The 15,701-nt window shown below is 47.6% G+C and overlaps 1 protein-coding gene across 7 annotated transcripts in view; it reads left to right on the top strand.

Annotated features, from left to right (window-relative positions):
• Nucleotides 1-81: 81 nt before the first annotated feature.
• LOC132450449 (chromatin-remodeling ATPase INO80-like) overlaps nt 82-15,701 on the top strand; it is a 20,386-nt gene continuing 4,766 nt past the window's right edge. The window contains exons 1-25 of one of the 7 annotated variants that reach the window (XM_060042585.1): nt 82-270; nt 1,625-1,691; nt 1,985-2,172; nt 2,441-2,586; nt 2,807-2,874; nt 3,180-3,326; nt 3,457-3,577; nt 4,327-4,532; nt 4,631-4,684; nt 5,073-5,276; nt 5,780-5,966; nt 6,182-6,249; nt 6,418-6,615; nt 6,928-7,008; nt 7,992-8,087; nt 8,735-8,794; nt 9,342-9,484; nt 9,711-9,795; nt 10,073-10,190; nt 10,480-10,565; nt 11,804-11,971; nt 12,447-12,580; nt 13,086-13,153; nt 13,474-13,567; nt 14,080-14,308. In XM_060042585.1, the coding sequence (XP_059898568.1) occupies nt 2,024-2,172; nt 2,441-2,586; nt 2,807-2,874; nt 3,180-3,326; nt 3,457-3,577; nt 4,327-4,532; nt 4,631-4,684; nt 5,073-5,276; nt 5,780-5,966; nt 6,182-6,249; nt 6,418-6,615; nt 6,928-7,008; nt 7,992-8,087; nt 8,735-8,794; nt 9,342-9,484; nt 9,711-9,795; nt 10,073-10,190; nt 10,480-10,565; nt 11,804-11,971; nt 12,447-12,580; nt 13,086-13,153; nt 13,474-13,567; nt 14,080-14,308 (2,910 nt within the window). In that variant the 5' untranslated portion in view covers nt 82-270; nt 1,625-1,691; nt 1,985-2,023. The other 6 variants (XM_060042579.1, XM_060042580.1, XM_060042581.1 and 3 more) reach the window with 6 other exon arrangements.

Genomic DNA, 15,701 nt, shown 5'->3' with positions numbered 1-15,701 from the left:
TTCTGACACTTCAGCCGCTGCTAATTCGTATAAAACAGCGACAAGAGAGCGACCCGATCTCTGAAGTTGATTAAGCGACCCTTCCCTTGCTGTATCCTCGCCATGGCGTCGTGTCCCTGCTCTCTCTGTAACAGAAAGTGGCCGCCTCTCTACTGCTGTCGACTCAAAGCTCACAGACTCAGTCGTTCACCCAAACCGCCATTTTGGAGTCCGAGAACTGTGAGTCGGCAGCAGCATCGAGAGAGACTAAAAGGGGGACACGGGGCCAAGGTGAGATAGTCCTTAGCGGTTGTTATGGCGAAGGAGCTACGGGGGAAGATGGCCGGGAGGGAAAAGAATTAGAACATGGGGACCAGGCAACCGAGTCCCACCTCGTGCCCGAACCAAGGGCACGGGCTGCGGGCTTCGCGGCCTTGCCGTCGCAGCACAACAGCTAGCCGGCCCAACACCGACCATACGTTAAACGTTGTTATAACTGTAAAAGAGCACGGACGTGGTGGCCTTAAAGAGACAGACCCGATTTGGATACTTCAAAATAGGGTATTGAGAAGTCATCAGCCCGAAAAGTTGTCAGAATTAGGACAGCTGATGGGTTATAATGCATAAGCAAGATAGCTGGGTAGCCAAAGTAATAGGACAAAGGTATGAGGGTCTGGTGTAAAATACTAGAAATTTTTTAGACATAATAAACCGCTTGGTAGGATAATGGCAACAACATGCAATGCCTTTACACAGCGCCTTGACCCCTCGCTATCGTTGATCGGATGCACTGTGTGTGTGAGTGTAAAGTAGCTAGCCTTAGCCTTCATGCTACTATTAGCTTAGCAATATTGCCCTCTAGTTCTGTGCGTAAATGGCACAAGAGAGGGTTAACCCTTTTACCAATGTACCAATGGTGTTTTTCTTTTCGTGTTCATTATTTTAGTCACCATGCTACAAAAAATAATATTTTCGATCAATGATTTTGTTTACTTATTTGCTTATCTCGTCCATGGCTGGTACTGCCCACTGTCAATATGAAGCCATGAATTTATTTGGAAGAATTTGTGTACTTTGTATATACCTGAGCATATACAAGTCACGGGTTTTCCAGATACTGACGAGCCAAACATGTCTTCACCATAAATGGACCCCATATCATTACAACGTCACACAATTTCATTCATAAACACATTGCTTTGTTGTTTCAATAATGAAGATAAGAAATTGATTTAGATCTAATAAATTCATGTCAGAAAATCGGTTTAAACCTCAGACTAAGATACTCTGTAAACTGTAAATTATAACTATATATTTTTAACGTTTCAATCATAATGATTCTAAGTATATACAGCAGTCAATTGACGAATAGGGTCATTGCTGTATTATGTACAACAAAGCCATCATTAGCTGATGTGTGTACTTGCCCTACAATTAGCTGCTAGTTTTAGAATATACTATACAATATTTACTATATTATAATCAATACATTTTCCATGTTTGCCTTTGTGCAATGCTATTATAAAGGTTTTGTTAGCATAATTTGTTAAGCACAGGGAAATATAAAGAATGTGTCTAGTATCAGTGTCACAGTTGCTCAATAGAAAATAAAACAATACTTTGTTGTATTTTTCCCAATCTGTAGACCATCCACCTGTTTTATGTGGTTGCGGATTATGGAATCAAGAATAATGACATCTCAAATCCCAAAGGTAGACCTTCCCCTTTTTTTTTTTATATATAAGCTGATTCTCGGTGATGGCTCACAGAAATTAATGTTTTGTTTCTTGAACCTCCTTTTTAACAACTCAATATTGACTCTTTGATCCTCTGTATGCTTAGTAAACTAATGCATATTTCAAGTATTTATTATCAGCTATATCATATTTTTCATCGTTTTTAACGTAGTAATTGGTTGATTGAAATGTTTGATCGAAGATGATTCTAAAGATAATGGCTTCAGTTTTCCACCATGTCAAAGCGCTCCCTCCCTCTGCACCAGCAGGAGGTCCCAGTCTGTTAGTCGGAGGTGCCTGTGGGCTGCATGGCGACAGGGCAGAGCCCACTGGAGGCTGGGGCCTCCGGAGGCTCTGGCCTGGCCAAGCCTCTGTTCCTGCAGCGCTTGGAGCGGTCCCTAAGACTAGACAGCTTCCTGCGTCAGACGGCCACCATCTACAACAAAGACATCACCAGGTACGACTCCCTGTGTGCAGTTCGGAGGACGATGGCATGACGAGTGTTTGCCCAAATTATTTAATGACTCTTTCCAGCCTTTCCAGACATCTAGAGGTGTTGTTTTAGAAAGAGTTTTTATCGTCAAAAGTAGTGATTAGGCTATGTGTACATATGGAGTTCACCCCTGTATGTTATTTTGTCTACAAGACTGGAGTAGAATATATGGGGTATGGGATTTAAACACAAAATGGGTGGTCTCATTGTGGTTTTGTGTTTTATGCCCTAGTGATGAAAGCGATGACAGTGAGGGATCATTGGGGGAGGGGCTATCCTTTGAGCCAACCAATCACCACGCAGTGTGCAAAGAGGAGCCATGTGATCCAGAGGATAGTCTGGACGATGCCAAGCCGCTCAATGGCGTCCTGTTGCAAGGCAAGGGTGAGCCGTCCTGTTATGACGACTAGTCCACTGATTTATTTTACAGCCAACCCCAACACACTTTTTAAGATTGATTGCATTTTTTGAATTGTGACAAACTGCAGGTCTATGACCCTATGCCCTCAAGAGTATGCTCACCCTTCAGGATTGATGTGAGGGTGAGGCTTGTATATGTACTGATTATACCAATTTTCTCACTCCCTTTCGACTGCAGACCCAAAGACTGACAAAGCCAGCCTGTACAATTTCTCCAAGCTGAAGAAAAACAGGAAATGGCTCAAGGTATTTGAATTTTTTTTGTCGTAGGCACATGAATCATATGAAAGCCACTTCCTGTGCATTGGTTCTGATGCAAATGTTAGGATCATGTACGTATTGAAACAACTGTCCTTACATGCAGCTGTTTCAAAATAAGGGTAGCTTTTTCCCTCTTGAAACTCACAGTACCAATTGCTGCTCCAAAATAAACAAAGCCAAAACAAAATCTCCTGCACCAACGTTTTTCGAAACATGTTATTGAGAGGCCTCCATCTATCAGACGCCTCAGCAGTTTCCGTCTTCCTGATTCCTGTGTCTTGTGGTCGCAGAGCATCCTGCTGAGCGACGACACTTCGGATTCGGACACGGATTCGGACGACTCCGACTTCAGCCTGTCCCAGGAGGAGCTCCACGACATGTTGAAGCTGCACCGGCATACCAGGCTGCACCAGAGCAAGTTCCACTCCGACCGAGAGGTAGGGCCGGAACACACACACACACACACACACACACACACACACACACTCACACTCACACTCACACACTTTCAATTTCACTCTCCCTCACACTCTCAAACACACACTTTTGCATTTATTTTTATTTTAGCTTCACCAGTATCAGTACTACAGCACTGGACTCCTCTCCACGCATGACCCCTTCTACGAACAACAGCGCCATCTCCTGGGACCCAAGAAGAAGAAAATCAAGGATGAGAAGAAATTCAAAGGTACTGCCGAGAGGGTCAAGAGATTACAGTCGACTTTACTAGATCCATATGTCGCCTGAGATTATGGAAACATTAAAAGGCGAAATACTGGCGTCTCTGTCTGATAACAAGGGTAAAGCCAGTATGTTCTCCTTTGAAATTTCCGTTCCGGATCACAATGTTTGTTTATTTTGGCATGTGGGTTATGATTCACATTCTGAGTACCCCGGGTTGCCAGATATGAAAAAAATTGGCACACAAACACGGATGCAGCCATGGAAGCAAGCAAACCAACTGGATGAACTGAATTTGTAATAGTTTCTTTCTGACCTGAGAAGCCTCGTCCTCTTTTGACAAAGCTACATGACTAGAGCTGAGCTGAAACGAAGGGTGTATCTTGGGTGTGTATTTGAAAGATGGCAAAGCTGTCGAGCCTAGAAGGCTTTCAAGTCGGATGCAACATGAGCTCATTTTGCAAACAATAAGTAAATTGCAAACCTATGCTAGAGCTGATCGGATTACAGTGTGGGACTCGTCGTTGTCGCTTGTTATTGTCAAGATATAATGTTGTGCTCGGCTCCTGTTCGTTTGGTGTCCCCAACCTGGCAACCTGCATGAGCTTTGATTCTGGGCAAGAGGGTGCAGGCAGAGACAACTCCAATGTTGTGAATCTGCACTGCAGTACCCATTTTAAACACACGTCGTCATTGTTACATTGAAACTATTCGTTTTTTTCACATGAATATTTTTGTTTTTCCCTCCTCTGTCAGCCAAACTGAAGAAGGTGAAAAAGAAGAAGAAACGTGGAGAGGGGGACTTCATGGACGAGGGCCGTCCGTACGTCAACAAAGTCTTTGCCAAGTTTTCCCATGATGCCCCGCTGCCCGTGGTGAAGAAGAAGCACCTCACCATCGAGCAGTTGAACGCGCGGCGGAGGAAAGTGTGGCTCACCATCGCCAAGAAAGAGATACCAAAGGTAGGCTCGACGTCCTAAAGAAAGGAAAGAGTTGATTTCTACTCATTTCCAGACCTTTTTAATTCCTGATGTCTTCCTCTGTTATTGTTAACTCACAGACGTTCAAGCAGAAAACCTCAGCCAAGAACCTGGTCTTGACCAACTCTAAAAAGGTAAGCCTAAGGTTGAAAGCCTAAAATGCATAACCTTCAGGAATTTGGGTAACACAATAATATTTAATTTATTTATTCAATCCTTTAGTTTTGGGATAAAAAAAAATTTGCTTAACAATGATCGTAAACCCATATGTTTTTCCAAAGAAAACATAGTTTTATTTACACTTAACAATTTTCTTTATATATGAATTGGTTACACTAACATTTTGTAACGGTAGGATGATCGAAAAATCTGCTAGTCTTCCGGAAACATTCTTCATACCCCCCTTTCTCTCACCCTCTTTCACACCACTCTCTCTCTCGCCCTCCCTCACCTCTCTCTCGCCCTCTCTCTCCCCCTCCCTCACCTCTCTCCCCCTCCCTCACCTCTCTCGCCCTCCCTCAGCTGGCCCACCAGTGCATGCGGGAGGTGCGGCGGGCGGCCATCCAGGCGCAGAAGAACTGCAAGGAGACGCTGCCGCGCGCTCGCCGCCTCACCAAGGAGATGATGCTCTACTGGAAGAAGTACGACAAGGTGGAGAAGGAGCACCGCAAGCGGGCCGAGAAGGAGGCGCAGGAGCAGCGCAAGCTGGACGAGGAGATGAGGGAGGTGGGTGTCCCCGGCCCCGGGGTCTCCCGCTGGGTGTTGTGTTGGTCTCACAAGGCAGACGTCAGTTGGATATCATCAATCCGAATGGCAGACAAATCTTGTTTTGCTTTCTTTCTCTCTATGTCGACCAATCAGTAGAGGTTCTAAAGATCAACACAGTGTAGAAAGGCCACTTTAGAAATAAACATGACAAAATCACCTTCCGAAAGCAACCCGCGACCCGACCCCGGATATGCGGCTTGACTCCACTCCCTGATTAGTACTACAAAAATAACGTTTGTTCTTCATGGATTCTCTGTCTGATTGTGGATATTAACGTCATCTAATGTTTCATCTAGCGAAGGAAGCAGCCTAGCGGCAGAGTGCGACAAACCGCCGCATCTCAGTCTCATAGCCCCATCCTGTTGTTTCTTTATTTGTTTGTATTTTCAACATCCTTCGGAATTCATTGCAATACCGTCTCATTTTTATTGCCTTTTACTCCACTCTCTCCCCGTGTCCAGGCCAAGCGTCAGCAGCGCAAGCTCAACTTCCTCATCACCCAGACGGAGCTGTACGCCCACTTCATGGGAGGCAAGGGGGAGATGACCCCGGAGGAGATCCTGAGTAAGCTGGAAGACCCCCCTCCTGCCCAAAGACAGACGGACGCGGGCGGAGCCGTGAAGCTCACCGTGGGCCAGGACGACTACGGTACGAACGCCACCGACGCGAAGATGTGGAGCTCCTTGTGTTGTGTCTGCTGCATTAAAGTACCACTTTAAAGGAGCTGGATCAAAGCATATAGCTGGTGTCTTGCTGTGTCTCGGATGCTAGGGATTGATTGTTCACGCATGTTTCCGAAATGCGATGAATTTTCATGAAAGCCATTTGCATTTTTTGTCGTTAATTGTATTTTTCTACTGCAGATAGTGGATTCTACAAGTCCCAGGCTCTGAGGAATGCTAGAGAGGCCTACCAAATTCATCAGGAGAAGGTATGATGAGCACACACACACACACACACACACACACACACACACACACACACACACACACACACACACACACACACACACACACACACACACACACACACACACACACACACACACACACACACACACACAAAGAGGCTTCCTCATGTCCCACGTCCCTCCCCGTAGACGCGGACGTTTGACGACGAAACAAAGGACAGCCGCAGTGCGGCGGCCGGGTCGGGCTCCGGGTTCGGGGACAGCTACAGCCTGGCCAACCCGTCCATCCAGGCCGGCGAGGACATCCCGCAGCCCGTCTGCTTCAACGGGAAGCTCAAGGGCTACCAGCTCAAGGGCATGAACTGGCTGGCCAACCTCTACGAGCAGGTGAGGTCCACGTCACACGCCCTAGTGGTCCCATTCAAATCCCAAAGAAGAGGACTGGCTGCAATTCCCAGTGCTCGAGTGCTCACACACACACACACACACACACACACACACACACACACACACACACACACACACACACACACACACTCAAGACACACACACACTCAAGACACATGCACTCATCACCACACATTTCTTGATCTAGGCATGTTTTCCGTATCCTCTTCAGCTTTGGGATATTCCTTGTTCAACAGACATCGAAACGTCTCACTGACTGCATTGCGTTTAACCAGCTGTCTTGTTCCCCAGGGCATCAACGGCATCCTAGCAGACGAGATGGGACTGGGGAAGACGGTGCAGAGCATCGCGCTTCTGGCTCACCTGGCAGAGGTGAGGGATCACGACAGTACCTCACTCACTCACTCTCTACGCTGACTCGACTCACTCACTGAACTGGTTCTACTTAAGGACGATCTTACTACTCACTGAAATAATTTGAACTCACCCAACCATCTCAACTCACACACTAGACTGATCGAGCAGACCATCGTGGCTATTCCTTTGAAAGGGTAGATGAGACTTCTTAATGGAATAAAGCGCACAATAGTCAACCCTTTTGACACAGTTTCAACCCCTCCCCACAGTGCATTTGTCCATCATGTGAGGGAAATGTTGACATACAGGAGTTTTTCTCGTATAGATGAATGGTTCCTTGTGACCGATCCACCCCAGGCAAAAGGTTAACAAAGGGGAACTAGGTCACACTATTTAACCATGGGGCGGCTAGATAACACAACCTGACGAAAAACAGAGCTTAAATGATTAAAAGATGGATTTTCCTTCACTGCATTCAATTCACTCAATCACCAAACTCTCTGAACTCGCCGACCTGACTCGGCTTGCACACTCCCTCCCTCCCTCCCTAAACAAAATTCCTCCTCACTTTTATGTGGAATATTAAATCGTTCCGGCTTTCAATCCAAGGCTTGTAAAAAATAAAAGCCACGCATCAGCTTCTCTCCACACCTGCATCCTTTTCATCCCTGTCACTGAGTGATTCATTGGGCTCGTCTCATTGTTGTGGCCAGCGGTCCCTGTTCCCCTCTGCGCTGTACAGCTCTGTCCCCTCTCACTGCACTCATCGCACAGGAAGACACACGGCACTTTGCCTCACCGGTTCCTGTCTTTGGGTGCCCACATGTATGTTCACACACATGCACCTTCACGCACAAACGCACGCATGCACGCATACAGGCAGGAGTTTTTTCACACGCTGCGACACACATACACACACTCACACATGCACACACACCTGTTCATGCTGCTCACGCTATATATGTGTGTGTGTGTGTGTGTGTCGTTTTCTTGTCTAGCGTGAGAACATCTGGGGTCCGTTCCTGATCATCTCCCCAGCTTCCACGCTCAACAACTGGCACCAGGAGTTCACCCGATTCGTGCCCAAATTCAAGGTGAGAGAGCCCTATTCCCTCAGACGGAAACACCTGCAGCCCTCGCTTTCAATGGCACACTCCTCCGGTGGTTCTCATAGAACAATGTAGTACTTGATATTAGCCAAGAAAAGCACTTTTTTATTTGACTTCCATACGCTACTACATTGTTCTCGACAGTGTCCAAAGCACTCCACCTGGGGGCAGTGTTGCATCGCGGTGTTAATCGGTCACCGTGTTGACTTACTTAAGCGATACATGAGTGTTGTTTTCTTTTGTTTTTCCTCCTGCGTGTCTTTACATGCGATCCGGTTCGGATGGAAAGCATGTAGTGCATTGTCGCTTGGCCGACGGCGGCGCCATCTGTCAAACTCGGGTATCAAGCGTCTAACAAGTGCCATAAATACAGCGTACAGTAAATCAACGGGTTTCTGTCTGGCTAATGAGGTGTGAAAAGCTCCTATTACGCAAGCGCGCGATAAGACCGCTGAACCCTTGAACGCAGGCACTTAAAACAATGAAGCGGGTTGGTGTTAAATGATTTATTATGGGCAAATGGTTTCTCATTTCATTTTGTATCAACAGCGCCGTAAAGTGGGAAATCATGTTCGGGGGGAAAATGATTAAATCCCATGCGGGTCTTTCCTAACGTTGTGTCCCCCTGTTAGGTGTTGCCGTACTGGGGAAACCCTCACGACCGCAAGGTTATCCGGAAGTTCTGGAGCCAGGTGAGGGAGAGATGAATGCGGATATGGTCAGACGGTCATAGCTCATGTCTCAAGCTATGGGGACCCTGTAATATAAGAATTGCCAGTATCCTCAGTTCTCCAGACGGTAACCTTTCATCCATATCCTTCCTTCTTTTTCCTTCTCTGTCTGTCTTTGTATATGTGTGTCTCTCTGCTATATGTATATGTGTGCGTCTCTGTATGTCGATGTCTGTGTGCGTCTCTCTGTATATATGTTTATGTGTGTGTCTCTGTCTGTATGTATATGTGTGCGTCTCTGTATGTCGATGTCTGTGTGCGTCTCTCTGTGTATATATGTGCGTCTCTGTATGTGGTTGTCTATGTGTGCGTCTCTGTATGTCGATGTCTATGTGTGCGTCTCTCTGTCTGCATGTGTATGTGTGTGTCTCTGTATGTCGATGTCTGTGTGCGTCTGTCTGTATGTATATATGTGCGCCTCTGTATGTCGATGTCTATGTGTGCGTCTCTGTACGTCGATGTCTATGTGTGCGTCTCTCTGTCTGCATGTGTATGCGTGCGTGCGTAGAAAACCCTGTACACCAAGGATGCACCGTTCCACGTGGTCATCACCAGCTACCAGCTGGTGGTCCAGGATGTCAAGTACTTCCAGAGGGTCAAGTGGCAGTATATGGTCTTGGATGAGGCTCAGGCCCTCAAGAGCAGCACCAGGTACACACACACACACACACACACACACACACACACACACACACACACACACACACACACACACACACACACACACACACACACACACACACACACACACACACACACACACACACACTGGGCGTGGGGTCTGGATCTGTTCCCCATCCCATTGATCCGCTACATAGTGCTGTTGGACGCCCCCCCCCCCCTCTAACTGTTTCCCTCCACTGCGATGTGTCTTCAGTGTTCGCTGGAAGATCCTACTGCAGTTCCACTGTAGAAACCGTCTACTGCTCACCGGGACGCCCATTCAGAACACTATGGCTGAGGTGAGTGTGAATCCATGCTGTGTGTTCTAAGGAATATGTATGTGTGTCTGTGTGTGTGATTGTGTTTGTGGATGTGTAACAACGCACTTGCACGTATGTGTGTGTGTGTGTGTGTGTGTGTGTGTGTGTTGCAAGTGGCAGACTTCACTTGCACATGGGTGTGCCTGCTGCCTTAGTGGAATGCGTGTGTGAATCGGTCCGTACGTCTGTGTGGGGCGGTGATGGGGGAAGGGTTGTTGACAGCCATGTGTTGTTGCGGCGCTGCCGTGTCTCTCAGCTGTGGGCCCTGCTGCACTTCATCATGCCCACCCTGTTTGACTCCCACGACGAGTTCAACGAGTGGTTCTCAAGGGACATCGAGAGCCACGCCGAGAACAAGTCCGCCATCGACGAGAGTGAGTCTGCTTTTTCCGGCCCCGTTTAACCATCTCGTTCATTTGTCCCCGTCCGCCACTCCTTTTTTGGTCGATACTGTCCGATGGCCACTTTACCACACGTCGAAATGTTCATAATTTTCTTGGGTCCTCTGAACCAACGGCAAGAACAGGGCATCACTGATTCCCTTGTGAATGTCGCTGTGGACTGCACCGCCATCTTTGTTGCGTTCCCTTGGCACCTGACGGTGTGGCCTCAGTAGCGTCCCGGCTGATGGGTTGCGTGTGTGTTGTGTGTTGTGCTCCGCAGACCAGCTCTCCAGGCTCCACATGATCCTGAAGCCCTTCATGCTGCGCAGGATCAAGAAGGACGTGGAGAACGAGTTGTCCGACAAGGTAGGAGAGAGACAAACAACGCTTGATGTCATTGGATAAGAGGGGAAAAATTAAGATAATTAGGACTCTATGTTTTGCATTCAATTTGGGTTGTCAAATACAGTTGTGAACCATATTGTTTTAATGGTATAACCAAATAGTTAAAATGTATTATATTGTTTTGGTTATAAAATGAATGTATTTCAGTGGATAGAAAAATATTCCCATATAATCAAATACAATAACACATTCGGTTTTTATGCAATCCAAATTCCCTAGAATAGAATTGCTGAAGGCCAAGGTTTCTTATTACTCCCTTGTCTTTCGCCACATGAAGCTTTGGATCGTATAGCATCCAAGCTCTTGTTCTCCTCCTGTAGTTGCAGTAGCTCCATCCCTCTGCCTCTCTCTGGGAAGGTTGTAATAAGCCATGAGTGATGCATGCGTTGGCAGATCCTCGTGACAGATGCCTCAACTGACGCTTTCTCCCTGTCTCTCTTGGCACACACACACATACACACTTGTTCCTTCAGACGGACGGACACACACACACACACACACACACACACACACACACACACACACACACACACACACACACACACACACACACACACACACACACATTTGTTCCTTCAGATGGACGCACATGCATGCACACACACACATTCTTTGGGACCCATCACAATGTTCACCACCCGCCCACATCTGTCTTTGTCACTTTTCCTTTTTTCACCCTGCATACTGACCTGTCTGCCCATATACTTTTTCCTCGCGGTTTTATTCTCATTTTCTTCCCGGTTAACAAGACAGAAACCCGAACACCACAGTTCACTTGCTTTCATTTTCTCCGCTTTCTGGCATCCTGCCTTTTTGTATCTCATCTAAAATTCCTAACAGAACTTTGCTTTTCTGTTTCTCTTCTGCGACTATTCGCCTACAAAGCGTTTGAAAGGTCACGGTCATGGTCCACAATTTCTGCCGTTATTCGAGCTGCTGTTCCCTGCCATGAAGCACAGAAGCACAGAAGCTAAAGCCATTATAAAAAATGGATTTCTATGCTCTGCCAGAGCATATACACCCTGACCCTATCTGTCATTGGAATCGGCCATAGAAAACAACATGCAGGTTGTACCAGTCCTCAAGTCTGACCCCTCCTCCTCCTCCTCCTCCTGCTCCTCCTCCTCCTGCTCCTGCTCCTCCTCCTCCTCCTCCTCCTCCTCCTCCTCCTCCTCCTCCTGCTCCTCTCGGGTGTCCAGATCGAGATCCTGACCTACTGCCAGCTGACGTGCCGCCAGCGTCTCCTGTACCAGGCGCTGAGGAACAAGATCTCCATCGAGGACCTGCTGCAGTCGTCCATGGGCACGGCCCAGCAGTCCCACAACACCACCTCCTCCCTCATGAACCTGGTCATGCAGTTCCGCAAGGTGGGATGCTCCCGCCTAAAGAGCCTCCCCCCTTACCCCAACCCAAGGGTTAGGGGATGGATCAGATGTTGTATTGATACCAAACCCAATCATTTTGTTCACATTTCTTGTTTTTTTTTCCTTATTTTTGAGGTCCCCTTGTATTGGTTACTTAGTTGTTGACTAAATTATCAGACATATTTCAGCCTTTAGTCCAAAACAACATCTGCAGAGTTATTTCTGTACATGAGGAAAAATGTTGTGTGATTGTGGATATTAAGCTTTCTAGCGGGAAGTTGACACATTCAGCCTCCCTCAGGTCACGGTCAGTGATGGATGAAAAGGTCGGCCCACATTAGTTACAGGATTGCTTTTGCGGTGTTAGGGATTCATGTGTTCTTCCTACAGCTGTGTTGTGTTAGGCAAAGTGTGTGTGTGTGTGTGTGTGTGTGTGTGTCTCCATACTAAATGGCCGTGTGTGTGTTTGTGTGCGTAGGTGTGCAACCATCCCGACCTGTTTGAGCGCCAGGAGACCCGCTCTCCGTTTCACATGGCCCTCAAGCCCTACATCATGTCCAAGTTCCTCTACCGCCAAGGCCTCGTGCACACACACAACCAGGCCAAGAATAAGTAAGTTCTCCTGGTGCACACACACACACACACACACACACACACACACACACACACACACACACACACACACACACACACACACACACACACACACACACACACAGACACAAACCATGTCGGCCAATGTCTCACTTCATTGCTCATCTTGTGTTCCTTGAAGTTTCTGGATTTGGCTTCTGCTGATGATGGTTTTCTTCCTCCAGACCATATGTCCCTGGGGGCGGCTTCCCCCGTTGCTCAGCTTTGTGGGGGGGTTTTGAGGCAATATTGTTGTTGTTTTTTTGGGGGGGGCAGCTTAGGACACAAAAAGGAGGTTGTGTCAGACATCACAAATGTGAATTAGAAGCGGAAAGGAGACAAATCCACCACAAACTGGTACATGGACATGGATGTCTCGTGATTGTATGACAGAACATCCCGCGGCGACTGTTCTACCACTGAAACCCCACACACACCAAAATCAGTGTTTTACGGTTTCTCTCCATCTCTCCATCTCTCCCAGGCTGCTGCAGACGCTGCTCTCTCCGTTCTGTCCAAACCACATTCAGCAGTCCCTGTTCCACAGGGAAGGTGAGCTGATGCATGGCCCCTCAAGCACACCGCGCACACCCAAAATGAAAAGAAAATTGTTATTTTGTCAGTTGATACCCCATTTCTGTTATCCCCAACCCCTTTTTTCACTGCTGGGAAATTTATACTTTCATATTAGACTGTTCACCTCAACCTCAGCATACCCTGTTCTATAAATGCATGACACAAATAATTGTTGCTTATCATCATACTTTCATAATGTATTTTTACTCGAGGGTAGCCAGTTTGTTTTCAGTGATGTTTGCATTGCATTGCATATCATTAAGACTCTCTCCCACGCGGTTTTGTGTTGGGCCCAGGGAAGGACAAAGGCAGCTTCTTCTCCTTCCTCCGCTTCGTGGACCTCTCTCCGGCGGAGATGTCCAACGTCATGCTGCGAGGCACCCTGGACAGGTGGGCTTCCACTTCCTGTCGGCCCGCCCCCCCCCCCCCCCCCCCCCCCCCCCTTCCACTGTGTCTCTTCTGGGAACTCAGAGGGACACAGAGAGGCATTGTGGGTTTAGCCCCGCCCACTGCTCGGTCGTGACCTCTCACATGCCCCGCCCCTAATGTTTAGAGACAGGCAGAGCAGATTGATTTTCTGCTTGAGGAACTGAGTGAAGTGTCGCGATCGTTGGTATGCTTTGTCAGATTTGGATGTTATGATAGTTATATTGTTATATATATATGTTATATTTTCCCATGTGTTTGGCTAACTGTTGTTTGGGCTATTGGTTGTTAGATAAACATTACCATAAATGCATGTCATTTACATGCTTTAAATCCTAGTACCAGATCGCTTATGTTATGTGATGTGTTTTTTAAGAGCCAGTACCAAACTGATATCATTTTTAAATACCCTAGCAACAAAATGTCCTATTACTACTACTGGATGGACATAAAGATGACTTTAACTCTCTGTCCAGGTGGTTAGCTCTGTATTTAGCCCTGAAGGCCGCCTACCGGCTCCATCACCGGAGGCTGTTTGACCTGCCCGATGAGCAGGTGGAGGTGGAGGTGGAGACCGGGGGGCCGGCATCGGGGGAGTCGGGGGGCGAGGGACCCGGGAACACGTGTCTCTCTCGCCGCGACCTCATTCTGTGGCTCAACCGCCCCACTGCCTTCCCCAACACGCACAGCAGCCCCTTGTTTCAGGTACGCACGCACGCACGCACGCACGCACGCACGCACACACTCAGAATCGCACAGATGGATCGACGGACACATTCACATATTAGCATACAGTTGGACTAACGCACTCAGACAGATACACACATTCCCAGATGGCTGGACGAACACACACATTAACAAATGAATGATTGAATGACTTTTTCTTTCATTGGTCGTAACCAGGGTAGGGGCAGAAGCAACTTATATCAAGCCCTCCCTTCTCAAATTTTTAAAAGTAACAAACAAATGTCATTCATACGGTATGATTGCAAATACATGCATACACTTATCTACATACATGCATCCATGCATACACGCCTACATATACACAAAAGGGTCAATACTATCCAGTACATTTCCACCATAAGATGGAGAATATCCTAAATAATGATGGTATCCATAATGACAACAACGATGTTCATCATCATCACCATTATCAACATTCTCATAGTGATGCTACTCAATGTCTGGATAAGACGGACACACTCCTTCATACAAACACACACGGACACACACCGTACTTGAATACGCTTACACTGGTGCATGTGTGCGTGGGCGTGGCCGTGTAGCTATTGGTCGTTTGGGAGGGTGGATTCAGACGGCTTGCTTTCTGCCCCCTCCACCCCTCCGATGAGATCCAACATGGAACCGGATCTTCCTCCCAGCCTAGTCCGATCCCTGCAGGCCTGTGTAGAACTATCCGTCAGACGTCCACAGTCAAAGTATGTAGAGGAAAGGTACTAGGGGCTGCTCCACCGCCCACAGACAAGCAGTAGCAGATTAGACGAGCAATTTTCTCTTCAGCTCGTCGACAGCGTGACAGTCCTTGTATTTTACACTCCGATTTTCATGAACTGATGTGTGCAGTCTTCCGGCTATAGGGTTAGTTTCCCTGCGGGTTGGGGTTAATTAAAAGCTATCTTTCAAGTGGAAATGGACTCTGTCCAGGAAGGAGATAAATGGCAGTTTGTTTTTCACCCCTGTGCAAGAGTCTGCCGCACAGAACCCTGGGAATGACCACACGGCCCAGAGTCCCCGAGTCCCACGCTACTTCACTCTAATCTGTAACCACAGTAGAAGTATAGTGAGTTCAGACCGGGGCAAACATCCCCAGCTGGCATACCTGGGACGTTGAGTTTCCCCTCATCCCCTCTGCATCAGAGATCTTTTACAAATGAATCCACTAATCGATTGGACAGGGCCCTCCGTCAGCCTCTCCGGCTCCACCCCCTCGCCGGCAGGTATCAGATACCCGATCGCCACACCTCGCCCGGATCCATTCATGGATTGGGTGGACGGCGCGGGAGCCAGAGAGGCGTGGTAATTCCATCCCCCGGCGTCCGCCCGCGGCCCCTGCTCCTTGGGTTCCTCCCACCCA

The sequence above is a fragment of the Gadus macrocephalus genome, chromosome 21 (genome assembly GCF_031168955.1).
Source record: "Gadus macrocephalus chromosome 21, ASM3116895v1".
Taxonomy (NCBI): domain Eukaryota; kingdom Metazoa; phylum Chordata; class Actinopteri; order Gadiformes; family Gadidae; genus Gadus; species Gadus macrocephalus.
This window is presented reverse-complemented; position numbering and strand designations above follow the sequence as displayed.